Source organism: Crocodylus siamensis, chromosome 2 (genome assembly GCF_052110815.1).
Source record: "Crocodylus siamensis isolate JL-2025a chromosome 2, ASM5211081v1, whole genome shotgun sequence".
Taxonomy (NCBI): Eukaryota; Metazoa; Chordata; order Crocodylia; family Crocodylidae; genus Crocodylus; species Crocodylus siamensis.
Genome location: NC_143396.1, coordinates 286,247,119 through 286,268,057, shown reverse-complemented (window position 1 = coordinate 286,268,057; position 20,939 = coordinate 286,247,119). Strand labels below are relative to the sequence as shown.

Here is a 20,939-nt window from a genome sequence, read left to right as displayed (position 1 = left end):
TGAGGACCTGCTCCATGATTTTCCAGGGACTGAGGTGCTTCTGCCTGGTCTGCAGTTCTCTGGATCCTCCTTTTTCCCTTTCTTAAGGATGGGCACTGTATTTGCCCTTTTCCAATTGTCCAGGACCTCCCCCGATTGTCATGAGTTTTCAAAGATAATGGCCAGCAGCTCTGCCATCACATCAGCCAACTCCCTTGGCACCCTCAGATGTATTGCATCTGGCCCCATGGACTTGTTACACATTCAGCTTTTCTAAATAGTCCCTAAACCTGTTCTTTATGGTTGATATTGTGACACTGTGGTCAATGGGAGCTTTGCCATTAAATTAACCTGGAGCAGGAACAGGCTTTGAGGCTTTACGGCTCATTTTTCTGAAGCATTTGGCAACTGCAGTAGTCAGTGGGAACTTTGAATGCTCCAAACACCAGTCTGTGGACATGAAGGGCTCCATCTTTTGTGCCCAGCAGGACAGCCCTACAATTCAGGGAGCAAGAATGGCTTCCAAATATTTTTTTTTTCTGCATCTCCAGTTAGGTCCACTCTTCCCCTTTCAGCATTTAAATAGACCCTTCTCTTCAGTTTAACCATTTCAGCAAACATAGAAGCATAGCATAGCATAGAAGTAGGGTCGGAAGGGACCTTATAGATCTTCAAGTCCAACCCCCTGCCAGGGCAGGGAAAAAAAAAAATTGGGGTCAAATGATCCCAGCTAGGTAGGCATCAAGCCTCTTCTTAAAGACCCCCAGGGTAGGATCCAGCACCACTTCCCTTGGAAGTTGGTTCCAGATCCTAGCCGCCCTGACTGTGAAGTAGTTCTTATGGATGTCTAATATAAACCTACTCTCCAACAACTTGTGGCCGTTATTCCTTGTTATGCCAGGGAGCGCTAGGGGAACAAGGTCTCTCCCAAACCCTTCTGGTCCCCCCTAGTGAGTTTATAGACTGTCACCAGGTTCCCCCTCAGCCTTCTCTTGCGGAGGCTGAACAGGTTCAGGTCCCGCAGTCTCTCACTGTAGAGTCTGCCCTGTAGTCCCCGGATCATTCAGGTGGCCCTCCTCTGGACCCTCTCAATGTTGTCCACATCCCTCCTGAAGTGGGGTGCACAGAACTGGACACAGTACTCCAGCTGTGGCCTGACCAGTGTCACATAGAGGGGGAGGATCTCCTCCCTGGCCCTGCTAGAGGTGCACCTGTGAATGCACAACAAGGTCCAGATAGCCCTGCCAACCGTGACCTCACATTGTCAGCCCATGTTCATCTTGGAGTCAATAATGACTCCAAGATCCCTTTCTGCCTCCGTGCTCTCAAGAAGGGAGTTTCCCATTCTATAAGTCTGCTGCTGCTTACTACTTCCCAAGTGCAGCACCTTGCACTTGTCAGCATTGAAGCACATCCTGTTTTTGCTAACCCACCCCTGTAACCTATCCAAGTCTTGCTGCAGTCTTTCTCTTCCTACTAGTGTGCTCACCTCACCCCAAATTTTGGTATCATCAGTGAATTTAACTGGGTGCTTTTCACCCCGTCATCCAAATAGCTGATAAAGAGATTGAACAGCACGGGCCAGGACTGAGCTCTGGGGCACTCCGCTGCCTACTTCTCCCCAGGTGGAATATGACCCATCCACTACCACCCTCTGAGTGCAACCCTTCAGCCAATCTGCAATCCATCTGACTGTGTAGGCATCAATGCCACAGTCACCCAATTTCTTAATGAGGATGGGGTGGGAGACGGTACCAAAGGCCTTGCTGAAGTCCAGAAAGACTACATCCACGGCGACACCTGCATCCAAGGCTTTTGTGACCTGATCATAAAAGGCAATCAGGTTGGTCTGACATGACTTCCCTCTAATGAAACCGTGCTGGTTGCCCTTGAGCATCATCTCGGAGGCTGGCCCATCACAGATGTGCTCCATGATGATCTTCTCAAAGAGTTTCCCTAGGATTGAGGTAAGACTGATGGGCCTATAGTTGCCTGGGTCCTCCCTCCTCCCTTTTTTGAAGATGGGGACCATGTTGGCTACCTTCCAATCATCCAGCACCTGGCCTGAGCACCAGGTGCCAAGGGCCGTGCAATAACCCCAGCTAGCTCCCTCAACACCCTGGGGTGGAGAGCATCTGGACCCGCTGATTTGAACACGTCCAACCCCTCCAGAAGCTCTCTAACCTGGTCCTCCCCAACCTGAGGTTTGGAGGTGTTCCTCTCCAGTCCGTCTTGCATCACGGTGGGGAAGTCCCGGTCCCTGCCCAAGAAAACAGAGGTAAAGAGGTCTGCTTTCTCCTCTAGCGCAACCACCAGATTGCCCAGAGGATCTTGCAGGGGCCCCACATTTCTTGGTGCTTTCTTCATCCTCTATATATTTGAAAAAGGACTTTTTGTTATCTTTGATTTTGGATGCAAGTCCTAGCTCTATGTCCGCCTTAGCTTTCCTGACACCACCCCTACATGCCCGAGCAGAGGAGGTATACTCCTCTTTGGAGATAGCACCCCCCCCTTCCACCGGGTGTACGCCGCCTTTTTGGCGACCAGGCATTCCCGGACGCCCTTGGTGAGCCAGGGAGGCTTTCGGGCACTCCTGCCCCCCTTGCTTTTTGTTGGGATGATCACCCCTTGGGCCCTGAATATCGTCTCCTTAAGGAACGACCACTCATCTTGGGCACTGAGTTCCCGTGCCCTTGAGAACCCCAGTGCCTCTCTCACTAATCTCCTCAACTCGTTGAAGTTGGCCCTCTTGAAGTCTAGGGCTACTGCCTTGCTGCTGGCCCTTGACACCCTGTGCTGGATGGTAAACTCCAGCAAGCAATGATTGCTATCACCCAGGTGGTCAAGGACCTGAAGGCCCTTGACCAGGTCGTCGCCTGTGGCCAGGACCAGGTCCAACAGGGCATTTCCTCTGGTGGGACTGTGCACCTCCTGAATTAAGTGGAGGTCCTGTATCTCGGCCAGGAACCTCCTGGAATGGTCCGACCTGGCTGACTGTTCCTCCCAGCAGATGTCCGGGTAATTGAAGTCACCCATGACAACTACATCCCTTGCCTTAAGTGCCTCTGCAAGCTGGCCCGAAAATTCCCAGTCCAGCTCCTCCCCTTGGTTGAGGGGTCTGTAGTAGAACCCACCGTTAAATCCCTCTCCCCATGGCCCGCTTGCATCTTGACCCAGAGCACTTCAGCTTGCCCCTCCTCTGACCCCATTTTGCTTGCAGAGGATATGTATTGCTCCTTGACATAGAGCGCCTTTCCTTCCTTCTCTATCCCGCCTGTAAATAAACCTTTGAGAAAGGAAGAAAACATGGTATACGAGGACCACCGCAAGTCCCTTATCACAAGTGCTCTGCTTAATTTCCTGTTCTAGATGTCTGCCAAGAGGCAGCATGCAGCACCCTGCATCCTGCATGGAGGCGCTGGTGAATGGTTTAGGATATCAGGCAGCCTTTTCCTAAACCAAAGTCCTTTCATGTGCAAGAAGCACATGTCTGTTTAACTGCATGCACAGTGGCAGAGGATAGTTAGGGGAAAAGCTAGTTAATATAAATGGAGTTCATGGGTAAGAGGCTAGTAAAACATCCCCTGGTTTTCTCTGAGGTTTCCTGAGCAAACTCAGAACTCCAAAGACTTGCAGCAGGGACAGTTTTGTGTCCACACAACTCAGCTGTGCTAAAGACTTACTGCTCTTCCAGCCCAAGAGGGACTTGTCTTCTTTGCAGAGAGGAAGTTCTGTGTACCTCTATTGGCTTCTTTTTGCCCAGAGGCCTCCTAGCTGCTTGTAACTCATCACCTTACAAAACCAGGAACTGAAGATCCTGGACCATGTTGTTTCTTCCTCTTTATTCTCCATGAGAGATGCCTCAGTCCTGGGAATTCCTCTGCCCCACAGTGGCGGATGGGAACCTCTCACAATTAAAGCCACCGTCTGCTGGGTTATTTGACACTTGCCTGGCAGCTCATTTTTCAGCCAGCAGTAGTGTCGCGTAGTGGATGATACCTTTTCTGTATTTATCACTAGAGCACTGCTCGAGTGGAAACGCCTTCACCTGACAAAGCAAATAGAGTTCCTGGCAACAACAGATGAGAGTTTCCTGAACGACACCAATAAGAAGCTTGAAACTGGTAAAAAACGGCAGACTGAACTAATTATGAAGGTAGGTTAATGAGCTGACACGGTAACAAATCCCGTAATCCCCTGTCTTTCACGCTGGTTCTGCTGAAGTACCTTTAATGGCTGGTCTGCTGGCTGGTATAAATCATGATTTCAAAGCCTGAGGATCTGGCTTTGCTAGTCCATTAATAATGGTTTTAAAGCAGTGGGCACCGTGTTTTAAGTGAAAACTGTACCCCTGTTCACTAGCCCAGAGATCTTTTGAAGGTTACAGGTGAGTCAGAGCATATTGCAGAAATAATTATTGCTTGTCATTTTGCTTTCTGACACCAGAACAAGAAAGCTGAAAAAGAGCTTCTGCAGACTGAAGAACGGATCAAGAACCTGGGTGAGGTGGCAGATAAAAAGGAAGCTGAATACAAGGACTACAAAGAGAGAGTAATTGAAAGCATAAAAGTTCTGGAGGCAGGTGTCATTTAAAAAAAAAATCTCAAGGAGTTTAACATATGGCAACACATTTTCTGTAGGGATAAGTTGTCAGCATTCTCCATTTCAGTGTAATTATTCCAGTTTGGATCAGCTGAGAATGACCCATCTATCAATAACTGTTTGAGGATAAATTGAGTCACCCCATATTCACTCTTTGGTTACTGTGCTGACACTCTGAGAACTGGGGAATTTCAGCTTGGGGCATTTCTGTGTTAAGTGAGTATTGTTGAGGTTTTCATCTTAGGCACTTAACTCCCATGGAAATCAATGAAGTTCCTTGTATAACCCTAGCCATATGTTTGTGCCTGTATTTATCTAGTTCAATGGTGCTCAACCTTTTGGCCTGGTGGGCCAGATGAGGGGCATGGAGCTGGCCTGCAGGCTGGATTGAGCCCTGCATTCTAGGATTGGGCTCTGCACTGCCCCTGCCTGGTCCCACGCCTGGAGAGGGCTCCAAGTGCCCCTTGCCACCTCCACCTGGTCCTGTGCGCTGTGTGGAGCCCTGTAGACCAAATGTCTTTGGCTAGGGACAGAAGTTATACATAAACTGGTTTAAGTGACGATTCAGCAGCTGGTTTACAGCTGTAACAGAACAGGAGTTCAGTGCACATAAACCAATTTCAAAATGGCTGAAACGAGTTTAATATAAATCTGGTTGAATGTAGTATCAGACGTAACTGATTTAGCTGAAACCGGTTTATGAAACTTCTATCCTAGACCCCTTTCTGGTTTAAGTTAAATCAGAGTCCCCCAGCATGCTTTGTAGCCCTAGGCTGGGCTATGCTGTCTGCTCCAGCAGAAAAGGGTTGGGGCAGGGTGGGGTGGGGCGAGGGGGGAGGCTCGGGCTGCCCCCCATAGGCAAAGTCCAGCTAGGGTCTGGGGCCAGAGAAGGGGGGTTAAATGCTCCTTCCCCTGAATACAGAGCTGCCCTGCCTTGCCCTGCTGAACTTACTGAAAGTTACTGCTGGGTGCAGCTGTGGACTACAAATCCCAGAAGCACCTGGGAACAGGAAAAGAAAGTTATGAGCAACCCTGCGAGTCCTGCTTCTGTAATTCTGGACTGCAAATCCCAGAGACCACAGGGGAGCAGGAAGATAAAGCAAACACACAGCCCATGCTGCCTAAATGCCAGAGAGCTGTGCTGTAGCGCTGGCCCAAACCACTGCGGACATATGGCTGCATTTCCTGAATCAAAAGTTAATGTGTGTCCGGTTGTTTCTCAGTTGAATCTCTGCAATATAGACTCACCTGCAAAGACTGAATTGATTCAGTCTTGAGCTTTATGACTGTCTCTACTTAGCCATAGTATCAGGTGCTGGATATTGCCCATTGGCTGTGGGTTGAGCACCGCTGATCTAGCTGAATGTCATGCCAAAAATGTGTCTGTCAATAGGTAAACAAGTATGCAATCCTGAATTGGTTCTATATACCCTAGTCTATAAAGGCCCTAATACAGCACCAAACCATACTTCTTCAGACTTTGTGAGCTGTCATAAAGGTCAGGCCCTTCTCCTGTGCTCTGGATGTAGTGCATGCTCTCTTCCTAGGGGATCTTTCCCTACTGTGTGACTCTCAGCTCTCAGGTTGACAATACTGATGATTCAGATTAGGGTAAATTGATCATCAGTGTCTGAAACATCCCAGCCTGCCAGCCCTCTCTTTATCACTGTGTTTGCTGGCTCTGAATAAATAAGTTACACCAGATCAATGCTTACTGCCATTTTGGTGTTGCAACACTCCTCCTCCTTTGGCACAGCCTTGTCTCTGCTGCCACTGTCCCCACCCACAGCTTCCAATTGTGCTTGTTGCCATCTGTTCTGTCCTTTACTCTCCGTCCTCTTTAGTTTTCAGGAAAGCAGCAGAAGCTGTCCTGGACTCAGTCTAGTTGTCTTCATATTGAGGTGTCCTGGCCATTTGGACCCATTCGTTTCTGTAAAACGAAAACCAACCATTCACCAAAACGTTCACCTTAATTTGGAACTTGTCTTTCAATAACTTTGTATTATGTTTGGAAGCTCGGAATAGTGCGCATGCTGCCTATCCAACTATTACAGTGGCTGTCTCCTTATTTTGGATATTCAAATTACCTTCCATTGCCCATGCTTCACACACACCTGTTTCCAATTCAGCTGTTGTGCTGTGTTTTTCAGTGCCTTCATTCTCTTCTCCCATCCTTGGATTAGATTGCATGTGAAATAGAATCTGGTTTACAGGGTAACACACTTTGCAACCAGTTGATATATTTAGTCCTGACTCCCTATTAGCGCGAGTAAGGGTAACCTGGACTCAATCATGGGGAAGAAATCAGAACTGCCTCCAGTCTTTATTCTGTCTCTGGGAAGTGAGTCCAGATTCCCAAAGGGACATGTGTCCCAATCCCATATGAAAATGTTAGTTTAAATAGACTAAGTGCAGAAGAAAGAAAAGATTAACTCTTTTTTGCTGGTGGAGAAACTGGAAATGTCTATAAGTGCATTAATGCACTATTGCTGCTATGCATTAAGTTTACTACCTCTAATATGAGTTACTTCATAAATGCTCAGTAGCTGGTGCTAATGTACCATAGCAATTGTGCATGGTCTTTTCTTTTCGTGAAGCTTAATGTGCAGTAGACTAATTTTACTGCACAGAAGCATGGTTTTTACTGTGATGTGCACAGTAGAACTAGAGTATGGCTCTTTAAGCATCTTCTATAGATGCACCGACTGAGACAGAAGTTAAGTGTCAGGGTATAAAGGTAGTTTGGTGTCCTGCTCAGTATTTTACCACTTAAGTGACTTGTACAGTGAAGTCTCCTTTGGAGAGCATTTTGAAACTGAGCTGTTAGTTTAAAGTCTGAATTTGAATGACTTGCCCAGGATCACACAGGGGATCTGTGGCGAAGGTAAAAGGAATACAGTTCTTCCAAGTCTGGGTCCATAAGATATTTCTCCTAACTGCATAGACTGTCAGAAATGTATTGGTGTGATCAAGTTGATAGCGTAAGTTCCTGGTGTTTTGTCTTTCTCTACTATGCTGAGTTATTACATAACCCGTGATGTGTAGATGGATCATTAATTAAACTCTGTTTTCATTGAAGGATGAAATCGAAACTGTAATGGAGAGTCTGAATCAAAAAGAGCAGCAGCTGAGTTTGAGAAGGCCAGTCGCAGAGGAGACACAGAGAGAGCTGGAGGAGAAGCATGCCAAATATGAAGAACTGAGGAAGAAAGTTTCGGGTGGGTAGGAGGTTGCTCCAGCATATCTTGACACTTTCTACTAGTGTGCAAGGAAGAGGGCTGGCTGTCTCACAATCCTTGGCCTACTTCTCACTCAGCTGAACTGTAAAGCACAGCAAAGCTGGAAGGTCGTTGTACACCAGCTGGGTTATGACCTCGGGACATGACTGCCACATAAATAATCATTAATCGTAAACTTATGCAAGGGATCATTTCCTACTGTAACATGTTCTGCTCTTGGAGCCGCGTTCAGCACAGGGGACAAAGAGATACATTTTCTGCAGAACCCGTGTCCCTCATTTACAGATCTCAAAGACGAAGAGGCCAATCTGACGAAATTCACTGAGCGCTCACTCAGGGCGACAAGAAGACTCCAAAAGACCACGGTAATGGTTATCATCTTGCTGGATGTCGTTGTTTAATGTTCCCAAAATTGGTTTGTTTGCCTTCCGGTGGAAAACATGCACCTGTGTAGACTGCAAGGGATGTTGCCAGCCTTGGCTATTTTCAAGGACAAGGCTAAGCTTCTCCCTCTCTGGTCTTGTGCGTTGTTATAGTCTCCTACCTTTCCAGCACCCTCTTCCTAGAGCTGTCGACCATGATGCAAGCATGGGTTTTCTGGTTGGAAGATGCTTGCCCAGCCTGACTCAGTCACCACAGAGACATCCTCACGTACCTCGTGTAAAACTCTGAGCTGGAGTTTACCATGTGAGTGGTACTAATGCAATGAGAGAAATAACTTATGTGAGCAAAGGGCTGCAATGCCTGGTCCTGTGTGAACCCTATCACTCTACAGAAGCTTACCACTGCTGGGGCAAGGTCCTTTCACAGCTTCAGCAACTTACATTTTCAGGAAAAATACCTCCCCCTGATTCAATCTCTTTATCTTTTCAGCTTGGTTCATCTCTTGGTGCAAAATATACTACCGGGAAATAGCATGAGGAGGAAGATTTGCTTAGCTTGCGAGAGAGACATTAGATATGCTAAATGCAGGGGTCCTTGGTTATAAGTCACAAATCAAATTGCCAGATACATTCCTAGATTGCCTGATACTGTTAGGGCAGATCTCAGTAGCTCTTGGCCTGCAGCAGACCCGCAGGCACTGACACTGTTCCTTGTTCAGGGAGGGAGGTGCCCCTTAGGATCTGAAAATGAGGGCTGGAAGGGACCCCAGGAGGTCACATCTAGTCCAACCCCCTGATCAAAGCAGGGCCATCCCCAACTACATCATCCCAGTCAAGGCTTTGTCCAGCTGGGTCTTAAAAATCTCCAAGGATGGAGACTCTACCACCACCTCTCTGGGTATCCTGTTCCCTTCTTTAAGTCTATTTAAAGGGGCAGTGAGTCACCAGAATAAGTTTTCAATTTTTTTTGTGCATGCCTGAGGCCTTAATCAATATAAAAAAGTCTTACATGTCACTAGGCTTCTTGATGTAACCCTTTTGTGAGATAAGAGGTGCATCTACACGAGATACTAACTGCACAGTAGTGTAATAACGCTGTACAGTAGTGTGCCGGGCAAAACCAATGCTAATATGCCACCATGCAGTAGTATTAGGCTACTCTGCAGTTGGTGTCTGTAAAAACCCATGTGCCAGTGCTACTGCACAGTAGCACCAGTTATTGAGCATTGATTTTAGTACTTGGCTACTGTACTTAATGTGCAGTAACTACAGTGCATTAGTGAATGTGTAGTGTCCGTTAGCTTGCACGCAGTGTTCGGTAGTTAGCGTCTGGGGCTGGAAGGCAGAAGGAGTAGATTCTCTTTCCAATTCTGCCGTTGCCTTGTGGACCTCGGGTAATTCATCACCTCTTCTCTGCTGTTCTTGTTGTGCCTGGTAGAGACAATACTCCTTTTGTAAAGCACCTTGAAATCCTTAGATGAAAGTTGCCACTTAAATGAACTACACAGTCCTTTACTTATTTGATAGCAACAATTCACATATGAGTACAAGATGAATCACAATGAACCTAAATAACAAAGGGTTTCTTTGTGGACAGGCAGAGCAGAAGAATGAATTGAAGACAAAGCGTGACACAGCCATGGAGCAGCTGAGAGACCACACAGAGGTTTTGAAGCTGCTAGAGAGAGACATTTATGAGGTCGACAGAAAGCTTGAGCTTGTGAATGCAGAAAATGGCAGGTTAAAATTAGTGAGTAACACGGCGTGTCTATGTGGCGAGCTGAGTCTGGTTTTCCTTCACAGGAAGGAATGGAAATGGAGGAGGATGGAAATTAAGCCGCAAGGCAGGGTCCAGACAAGCATGAACGTGCTTCCCCAGGGGCAAGTAGCAGTGGCACATCTTGTACCGTTGCTGCTTGTCCCTGGGGAACGCCTGCATCATGTGTGCTCTGGCTTACAGCAGGTTACCCCGAGTGAGGCAGGGGAGGCTGGTCCCGGCAGCCTTACCTGGGGTCCTGGGGGCCTCAGGGAGCTGCAGCTGTGGTGCTCCTGCAGCAGAGAGCCTGCCCGGCAGCCAGCTAGGCATCGGTTTTGGGTGGCATGTGTTTTTTGCAGCAAAGTAGCAACACAAGGAACACATGCACATGCAGTGTGTGGTGCTGCAGGTGGGTCCATGGCACTGCATGCTGTACATCTGGACATGGCCCAAGAGTCCAATTTTGCTTTTGGTTGCACCTGTGGTACTCCTTTTAACTTTAATGGGAGACACGTCGGGATGTGGAAGGTTGGGTCTCGTCTTGTTGAATAGAAACGTTTTCTGCTATGTCCAATCCACTTCACTGCTAGCTGAGGGAAGGCCAAAGGCTGTGATGAGGCCCAGGCACAGGGAGGTGTGGCACGGCAGACAGTCATCCCTATTGGCTTACATGGCTTACCGTTACTGAGGAGCAGCGTTCAGGCTGGTTCAGTGTCTGCCAGAAAGCTCAAAGCCACCCGACTGAGGGGGAATAGTCTCATTGTGCATATTCTGAGCAACAGCATGACCTGCTGCAGTACTAGCTCAGAGAAACTTAATTGAGAGTGGTGCTGCTCTCCCCAGGCACTCAAGAGAAAGAAAATGCCGATAGATGTGTGCCACCTTACTGGGAAGTAAGATGATGCTCTGCTGTTGCACGCCTTGCCTTTCAGTGACTGTAGGCACTCCTGCCTTCTCTTGCCGGGACCATCCTGTGCACTTAGGTGAAGTAGTAACCAGCGTTGTCTATCCTGGATAGACACTGCCTTGTCTAAGAGCTAACGGTAAAACTTGCCAAACCCTCCAAACTGTGATGCAAGCATGTAAGAGCCTAATTCTCCTGGAAAGCAGGTAGGTCTCAATGCCCGAGTCCCTGATGCCAATGGACCTCATTCCTCCAAGAGTCCCAGTTCCAGCAAGGAGCTAAGCTGTGCATCCTTCTAGGCGCCAGGAGCAAAGGAACTCATTACCCAGAAAATATCTGAGGCCATTAGATCAATACTTTGGTAAAACCACTCAGGGCTGACACCACACCTCTAGTAGGCACTCTGTACCAGCTGTCCAAAGGGGTCTCTGAACTCTGCTGTATCTTCTTGCAGCCTCATTCAAGTAAATGCACATCATGCTGTCTTAGGAATAAAAACCTCCACAGACCTTGCCAGTCTGATCAAGGGGAGAAATTCCTCCCTGATCCCGGTTTGGTGGTTAGTACAACCCTGAGTGGAAGAGTGAGACCCTTTGCTCACCCCGTAGGACTGGCACACTGATTTGGGGCTTGTATTTATTCTGGCAGCTATTAATGTGTGCATTCAACAAAGTGAAATGGATCCTGATGTGGAGGGGGAGCTTAGCAGTAGAGTGGTGATTTGTCCCAGGGAATAAATATCCAGAGTGTTTTCGAAGGTGGCCAAAATGTCTAGTCAACAGGCAGAAGAGACTGTGTGTAAGTATACATCTGAATTGTTACAATTTCTCTCTACAGTGCAATGCACAGATCCAAGCAGATATTTTCACCATGAACTTGGAGGCAGAAAAGCACAAGTTAACAACAATCAAAATTCTGCAGGACTTGGCAATCCTTCGCGGTAAGGTGTTGTTGGAAGAAATTGCTTCTTGGCCTTTTGGCTACGATCAAGTGTGACCAAACTCCCAGGCCTCTGGGCTTGGGGCTTGCCTATAGGTAGAGGTCTACCCAACTTGGGGAGGTGGCTGCTGATTTCCTGGGGTGAGCCTGGAGCTGGCAGCCATTCCTGTGGGCTGATCATGGCGGGGTACCCCCGTGCCGCCAATTGGTTGTGAGGGCTGTCCGTCATAGAGCCCCACCCCTTGCTGCTGATTGTTTGAGGGTTGTAGTGTTGCCCCGCCCCTCGCCACTGATTAGTGAAGAGGGGTGGGGCTGCATGACAGGCAGCCCTCTCAGCCAGTCAGCGGGGAGAGGCAAGGGTAGCAGCTATCTTGGGCTCCCCTTTGTGCTAGCAGCCTCCCTCTTCTCCCTTTGGGGAACCAGCACTTTATTTTCACTAAGGCTTTTTGTGATTTGTATGGGCACTGCCTGATTTCGTGGGCAATGCCGGATTTCACAATTTCCACAAAAACATGGTTTTGGTAGGTCCCTACCCAGAGGATGCTTGTCTAGCTATAGGGAGTATCTGAGCTCTCAGATCTGTTGGTTTGGGAGGAGGTGTATTGGTTTGTTTAAAGTTATATGGCTCACTGTCACAGGGCACTAAGGTGCCTGCTCCTATAAGAGGTGAAACTGCCTAGGGAGGGAGCCCTAGCAGTCAGGCAGGAACCCCTCAGCTGCAAGTTACCATGGCAGCAGGAATGAAGGAATTAGCCCACACCTGCAGGTGGTCAGCTGACCGGAAGAGGCAGGGCCTGGGGCATATAAACCCCAGGGCTGGACCAGAGGGTCAGTTCTCAGCCAGTGGCCAAGGGGGAAGGAGCTCTCCTAGAGGAAGCTAAGTGAAGAGGCTTGACTGCCCATTTGGCTTCTGGTAAGATTAAGGGACTGCAGGAGCTCAACAGATACCCTGGCCTACAAGACACATAGTGCTGGGGAGAAGGGTGACTCTTTGAAAGGGACAGAGCACACCCTGAGCTGCTTGCATTATGTTAGAGCTCAGGGGCTCATATTTTGATTTCTGTTTGTAAACTGGTGGATCGGGCTGAGGCTGTTGGGGAAGAAGGAGGCCTCACAGGGGGCCCACTGCAGTGTGGGGACTCCAGCACCAGTGGGCACCGTGACAAAGAGGGGTGAGTGGACCCCAGTGCCAGGGGTGCAGTGACAAAGAGGGGTGAGCAGAGCTCAGCGTCAGGGGGCACCAAGAGAGAGACAGGGCTGCAGAGAGCCCAGTGATGACCAGAGACCAAGTTAAACTAAGGCCTTAGAGCAGGGGTTCTTAACCTGGGGCCCACAATAGATTTCAGGGGGTCTGTGAACTTGGATGGGAAAAAAATTAACATCTTTATTTTCACTAACCTCTAACTGAAATTTAACATTTCCTTCAATTATGAATGTAGGCAACAAACCACAGTAGTATCAGCAGTACCTGTGACTTTGTCACCAATAAAAATCACAGATATTTTCACATCACATTACAGCTGTTGCAGATATCTCAAAATATTGTTTACGCTCATCACTACTTCGAAATTACGGTAGGTATTAGACCCGCCGCTAGATCGCACATGATCGCAGTCTTCCTGTCTACAGATGCTCATTATTCTGAGAAAGGGTCCATAGTCTTCACCAAACTGCCAGAGGGGTCCATGGCACAAAAAAGGTTAAGAACCCCTGCCTTAGAGGGACGCTGTGAATGTCATCTGCAAGGCTTGGGGTGTGGTAAAGATGTGGTCTGGAGCCAGGCATCTAGCCATAAGGCTGAGGGTGTCCCGAGAGGCATCCATTTTGGAGCGGGACCTGAAAGGGATCTGAGAACCCACAGGGTTCAGTGGGGTCCATCAGGACTGTGCCCAAAATACAAACTTGAGGGCAGCCTCCCTATTACAGTTACAACCAGACATGGCAGATGAGACAGAGTGCCTGTTGGGCAGGATTGGCACGATCAAGGAGCCCTAGGGGTATCACGGCCATCCCTGGGGATCCCATCCCGTGACACTCACAGTTATCTACAGACATGGCAACAGATGTGTGTTGATTTGAACGTTGGGGACTTAAAAAAAATGCTCAGCTACTTAAAAATCACTTCCTCAGTGTTCATTTTAAAATCTGTGCACCTTTTTGTCATAGGCTACTTGCCCTTTTCACCTTTCCTATTTATTTTAGAACTTCTTCTGAAGGCATGGTCAGAGGACAGTTGCATTCAAAAGGTGAGTTTCAACTCTGTTGTACATAGTACTTTTTAATAATGAAAATATTTTGGTTTACATGCAAAAAACAATGGTTTGTACTGTAAATACTGCTCTATGTTTCTTCTAAGAGCACTTGTTCTGTCTGAAACAACTGTAATCACCTAGCACGCTGGGAGAATACAGAAAATGATTGCTGTCTAGCTCTGCATAAAAATCCTGATTGCAAATGGTTCTAGATTATGCTTTATTTTGCTTATCTGAGGTTCAAACCTAGCTAAAAGTGGTCATCCTTCTTTAGATCTGTGCCTCACTGCTGTACAATTGGCCTTCAAATCCAGGTTGCCAATCTCCTAATACTGTTCAGACTGGGAAGAACCTTTACATTCAACAAGAACTTAATGGAAATACCCCTTAGATATTTCAGGGCTGATCATTTGAGCAGAAGGGCAAGTTTTGCATCCTGTTGATGCCAGGAAAAAGGACCCAGTGAAAAATTTGCACAAAGGTTGGTTCCAGAAGCGGGTATAAATTGACAGTGCCAAATAAAGCGGATCCTCTATGGTGGGATGTGTCCTTGCACAGCTGATTCACTTCAATAAGTGAAATGCACATTGCCCATTGTCCTGCTTATTGATCCTGCAGGACACCAGGCAGTGTGTTCCCCACTCTGAGATGTGGTCCTGAGACTCTCTCAAGGCTCATCTTTGCAAGCCTGGAGCTCTGAGATCTGATCTCAGATGTGCTGCAGAGATTTTGGGGGATGCCTGCTGAGGGCAGCTGGAGAACATGGGCAGCTCCGGGCTGCCTGCATTCTCTTGCCATAAAGCGAATAGACATCCGCCATGAAAAAGCAGCACAAATTATTACTGCTTTCTGCTGCAGCCACAAAGGCATTTGTGACACGACAAAGGACATGGACATCTATTTGCTTTCATGTTGTGCCATCACAAAAACTGCTAGTGTGGTGTAAAGGCAAGGTCTGTTTCCAGCCTCAAGGCCCTGGGCTTCCTAGCTGGACACACTGTGAGATAGCAGATGGTATCATCTGCTGTCCCAATATTTTGTGATTTTCTTTCTCCTCACAGGAATGTGATCTTCCTACTCTGTCTTGTTACAGGAATTTGTGGAGACTGAGCAGGAAATTCTGAGGGCAATGGCAAATTTAATAGCAAAAGTTCAGCACAGAGAGCAAAAGGTTGACAGTATTAGCAACAGGCTTCAAAGTAACTTGGACGGTCTGGATTCTTTACTAGAAAGTCAATCTGCCATTAATCCCTGGTAAGATATACCACCTCTTTGCTTTTGCCTCCTGCAAAAAACCAAAATCAGATACCAAAATTTATAGTTTTTTCTCCTGCTGGAATTGCATTTTTTTTTTTTTAATTATGAACCACTAGGCTTGGGGGGAGAGGGGAGTGAAGGGCACCAGCAGGTCCGGGGTGGTTGTGGTGGGGAGTGAAGGGCCTTTTATTTTAATCATGGATTTGGGGGGTTTTATCAGAGAAGTTGTGATTTTATCATGGAAAACCAGGATCCCTGCTTATTACTGGAGTACCTCTTGAGCTCAAGCAGTATTTGTGACATTGGTGCTAAAGACCCAAGGGTTTGCCCCTGGTTTTAAATCACAGCAACTGTGCATGTAAAATAATAGAAAATGAGGGTTGGAAGGGACCTCAGGCGGTCACATCTAGTCCAAGCCCCTGCTCAAAGCAAGACCAGCCCCAACTAGATCATCCCAGCCAAGGCTTTGTCTACCTGGGTCTTAAAAACCTTTACACAGCTGTAGTCTTGTTTTCACAAGATGTGTTTTATAGTTAGAAGATTTGGAAGCAAAATGACTACTACATTTACATGGCTTTGAATCACTTGGATGTAGGTACTTAAACAGCAAACAAGAAAAGGCAAATGGAGGAGCTGGAGGCTGAATGATGAAAAGCCCACTAAAGGAAAATTTACTTTCTGCTTTCCTAAGGGCCTAAAGGTGTCAGTCATTCACACATGAAACTTCCACCAAGGTCAGTGAGGTGTCTTTGCATGGAAGCATTGCAGGGCCCGGCAAACAGGAGTCTGTTACTCCCTTGCATCCATCTAAAGCTGCACCTGCAGTTACGTTTCTTTTTTTGTGCTACTGAGAGTGGGATCAAGAGGAAAGGCTGTTAATTAGTCTTGTGTGCTTGTATTCCAGATACTTCCAGAAGCTATCAGAATGCACAAGGTATGTATTAGCTTAATATCCCTGATATGTGCGACCAGGACACACGCTGATATAACTAGGATACATTTACCAACTGCAAGCTTTGCCAGACATTGAGAAATGGATGTCTGATACAAAATGTCCTTGATCTTATTCAGTGATGCAGTCATCACTTGTGCTTGCTGGGGTTTATTTTTGCATTGTGTTGCCTCTTTAGAACCAGATGTTTCAACAGGGAGTCCTGGTCTCCCTGCACAGAAATGCCATTCCCTGAAAGTTGGGGATTTCTCTAAATATGGCCCCTGGACCTGTTGGTTTGGTGTCCTATTATCAAGGATCCTGTTTTTCTCTGATTAAAAAAATCACAAATTCTCTGATTTAACATTTGTGATTAAAATGAAAAACCACAAATATAGATAGATCTATATATCTCTATTGATCTATTTACAACTTGGAAGTCTACCTGTGCCTCAATCATTATAATAAAATAAATTCTAAATACCTATAAATTTTGGTATTTGATTTTGGTTTTTTTCTCATAGAAGATCAGAGCTCCCCCTGCCCCCTTTGCTCACTCCCAAGCCACAGGCAGGTCCAGGCCCATCACTCCTGAGTCACAGCCCCCCAGCCCTGCTGGTGTCCCTTGTCCCCCTGGCCTTGCTGGAGGGGGGCCCCCAGCTGCCAGGGCTACGGGGCTAGGGACCCAGGTCCACAGTCTGTTGTTACCCGCAGCAGAAACCGAGTCCTGGCTGCTGCCTGTGTGAGGCAGCCGCTGCTGCTGTGGAGTGGAGCCCAGAGGCTGGCTCCCCCTTCCCCATGGGTGGCACGGCCAGAGCAGAGCCCATGGGGGGCAGACGCGGACTGCCCACTGTGGGCTTAGGTAGGGAGCTAGGGGGGACCTATGCCCCCCCGGATCTGTGTGTGGGGTGGGGGCGGGCTGGCAGCTTCAGGCTTGGGTCCCCACCCTGCTGCCCTGCCTCGGGACCTCCATAGCCCAGTGGGTGGGACCAGGCCAGAGTGGGACCAGGCAAGGAAGCTCCTTGCTACTGCATGCTCCGTGCTGCCCTGGTGATGTGCGCTCTGCCTTGCCATGCTGGGTCCCATCTGCTGAGCTGTGGAAGCTGTGGGGAGGGCAGCAGGGTGGGCAGCCCAAGCCTGCAGCCAACAGCCCGCATCTGTCCCGTGCACAGATCTGGGGGGCACAGGGCACAGGTCCCCCCTGTTCCCCTGGGGGTATGCAGTGGTGGGAAGGCAGCCTTGCCCCTGCCCCCCCCGCAGTCACCCGTGGCCCTCTCACTCTCCACTGAGGTGCTGTGGGTGCACATTCCAGCCCTGGCCCCCAAGCCCCACACACTGCCTGGCCGGGCAGCAGCCCCAGCCCCAACCCCAGCCCAATTCCCTCCCTCCCTATGGGGGCCTCAATCCACCCCCTCCCTCCCTGCCCCCACCTGCGGGAGCTGTTCTCCAGGCTGCCTGGTGGCCGTGTGCATATACATGTACATGGCACCCCTGGCTTGACCATCCTCCTCCTGCTCCCTTCTGCCCCATTCAGGCTGGAGCTCTGCAAAATTCATGTTTCTCCATTAAAAGTCTACGTTTTTCTCAGGTAAAAAAGCGAATCTATTTCGTGGGAAATGGAAAACCCAGATCCCTACAGATTGTGCACTTGTGCATGGACAATTATGGCATCTGTGCGTGCAAATAGATGGCTGCAAAATTCTATGAAGGACACTTTTTTTTAATTGCCCATTAAATTTAATGCATGTGTCTTGGTGCCATATTTCCAGATGTACAGATTTGCATATATGCAAATTATAACTTGTGTACATGCTAAGCAGATGTTTTCCTGCCAAGGCATAGGGTTAGAATTACCTGGTTTCCCTGAATAAATAGCTATTTGGACTGTTGTAGAAGCCAGTTCTGACATGACCATCTTTCCTGGCTGCTAATTGGCATTTTGGAAAATAAAGCTATCGGGAAAAACTAGACAGTGCAGTAAGAATGATGGTCTACTGCATTTACATTTGAACAAGGAACAGTAATGTAGGGGGATGCATGCTGATTTAGCACCCAAAACACAGAGCTAGCTTTGAACTATCTGCATGGTACTCAGAGCTATCCCCTCTGCCTGCATCTGCATCCACTTTGTTGCAAGATGTCAGTTGCCCCCCGACAGTTTAATTGGGTAAAGCAGCCAACGGCATTTGACAGTCACTTAGGGAAAGGGCATGCTGATGGTTCTGTCAGTATATGCAGAGGCCCAGCCATCAGGAGACAACTTTTTGCTTAACAAGCTCTTTCCAATCGTGATTTCGTATGCGTAAGCTTTCACTAGGTCATTAGTCAGCTCACCCCAAGAGACTGGCTGTTGAAGATTGTCCTTCAGTAAAGTCCACAGCATTAGATGGCTAAATTGGATACACTTTTATTGCCTCTTCTGTGTGAATTAACCCTTTTTGGAAGGATGAATGTTTTCAGTCTATTGGCAACCTCTTTTTTTTGCTGGAGATCCCTTTTGAAGACCTCTACTCCACCCTGTAGACTTTGTGACATGCAGCCTGTTATCAGAAATAAGGAAAGCATTCCCTTAATGGGATGGGGATTGCTCCCTAGTTTTGGTAACCCCACATCCCATTTCCCCTATTCTGGTAGCTACAGGGCCTTAATCCAGAAAATGAAGGGAGTCTCAATGGTCTAGTCTTCCCAACTCAGTGATGAGCTTGGTTGCTGGCTAGCCTGTTTCTTGCTCTTACAGTGTTAGTGCTGGCTGAAGACTTAGTGTTGTGACTGAGTTTACACCAGCCAGCCGTGAAGCACCTGTTGTAAGAAACAGATGATGGTTTAACAGCATAAAACACAAGCACAGTGAGGAGTGGGAGAGAGCTGTACCATGCAGGCTCCTGCTCTGCTTTGTACTGACTCCAGGTGTCACAGGCCAGCTGGGCACTGTGAGTATATCAATTTAGTTGCAGAGTGACTGAGCACTGCAACTTTATTGCACTGGGCTTTGTTGGTTCGGGATTGAGGAGGTGATGCTGGGAGGAAAATAATGACAAGTTTCACTTATATAAGTAAAATTCATTCTTTTTTAACAATAAAAGATATAGTTTGCACATACAACAGTTAGTAAAAAGGTTAAGTTAATAAACAGATAATATAACAATACAAGTTAAAATTGACAGTGATAATAAAACGGACAAAGAAATCAACTATGAGTTCTCACTTGGTTAGTAACTTATCAACAGTCTCTCAGTCGGATACATGTCAAGTTGATTCAGCAAAGTCAGGTGTCTACGTTGTCAGAGGGAGAACTGCGAGAGAGTCTCTCAGTCAGGATCTGGTCTTCGTTCACACTGGGAGTAAGGAATCTGGGGGCATGGGACAGCAATGACTATTCTGTTCCATCCTTCCCTGAGGGTTACTTAATGTGCGTGTTCTTTTATATCTTGTCTATGCTAATTTTTTGGTTATATAGCTATTCATAGTGTTACTTTATAGCTGTTATCCTATGGGGTTAAAAGGTGTTAGAAATCATTACAGTAAGTTACTACTCAAGCTTGGGTTTACTCAAATCATACTACATCACTTTGGGGTCTGAGATTAACATGTCTCTACTTAAGTTCAACTTACTATGTTAATGATACTTTGCAATTACGTTGGTTAATTTTTACTGACTCTAAGTGAAATTTATAAATCAGCTACATCTGCGGTTATATTTTTTAGTTCTGTTTTTTAAAGTTCATGCTGTCTCAAAAAACAGTTTTATATATATCTAGGCAGACAGGAAACTGCTTCATAAGAAACTTCAGATATCTTTAAAAAGCAGATTTCTCTTGTTATAAGTTGCTTGTTAACCCTTCTGGTTCTGGCTATCACAATCTATCCTTTGCTTTTTGAAGTATTTGGTTTATAAATATGACTTTTGCCAGGTGGCGCATGTAGCATCAGTGCGAACAACATTTACTTTGGCATAAACACAAGGGCTCATTTCATGATAACAATATCTGAGGATTATTGTAAATAGTATTAGTCTTATGATTAAACTTATTATTACTGTAAACTAAGGAAAAGGAGCACTTTTAGTGAAAGCATACATTTGTATAGCACAAACTACTTCATACCACTTACACAGCGGGGGAATGTTAGTAGCACATTTAATAATTCGCCCTCCCTCTTGGGCTATGAGAGCAAGCTGTTTACTTTTTCGGGCATCTTCAAACAAATAGTTAATGTAGGCTGCTACTTTATCTCACTCTTAGTTAGGGCATGTCTACATCTTGAACTCAGGACTTTGGAAGACTTAGGTTAAGGGTGAGACTTTCTAGCTGGGTCTTTGGCTACATTAAAATAGCTTCTTGGTCCAGGACATTCAAGATAGTTGATGCTCTTTGAAAATCTTGAGCTTCTGCACAGCAGCTGGTGCAGGAGGTCTAAAACACTCTGTCGGGTTAGTACAGGCGGCTAGGACTTTTCAACAAACCTGCTGAGCTTGGGTAATGTAGGGAGTCACTGGGAGGGGTGTTATGCAAATCATGTTGGGGGAACTATTGGGCCCACAAAGTTCTCAAGCTGATTAGAATGCAATTACCAGGGTACACTGGAGATTGAGCTAAATACTGGGGGCTTTCTGGGGTTATAATTTCTCAAGTGGGATGATACAAGTCTCAGTCTCACATACATCTTCTTTCTAGTCTTGTTGTTAAGAGATGGGCAGT

At 47.0% G+C, this 20,939-nt stretch overlaps 1 protein-coding gene across 1 annotated transcript in view; it reads left to right on the top strand.

Annotated features, from left to right (window-relative positions):
* Positions 1-15,359, top strand: part of CCDC175 (coiled-coil domain containing 175) — a 38,162-nt gene extending 22,803 nt beyond the window's left edge. Inside the window, exons 14-21 of the mRNA XM_090034661.1 lie at positions 4,000-4,135; positions 4,426-4,530; positions 7,661-7,799; positions 8,106-8,185; positions 9,801-9,953; positions 11,701-11,803; positions 14,005-14,048; positions 15,148-15,359. Of these exons, the coding sequence (XP_089890787.1) occupies positions 4,000-4,135; positions 4,426-4,530; positions 7,661-7,799; positions 8,106-8,185; positions 9,801-9,953; positions 11,701-11,803; positions 14,005-14,048; positions 15,148-15,312 (925 nt within the window). The 3' untranslated portion in view covers positions 15,313-15,359. The remainder of the gene's footprint in view (positions 1-3,999; positions 4,136-4,425; positions 4,531-7,660; positions 7,800-8,105; positions 8,186-9,800; positions 9,954-11,700; positions 11,804-14,004; positions 14,049-15,147) is intronic.
* The last annotated feature ends 5,580 nt before the right edge of the window (positions 15,360-20,939 follow it).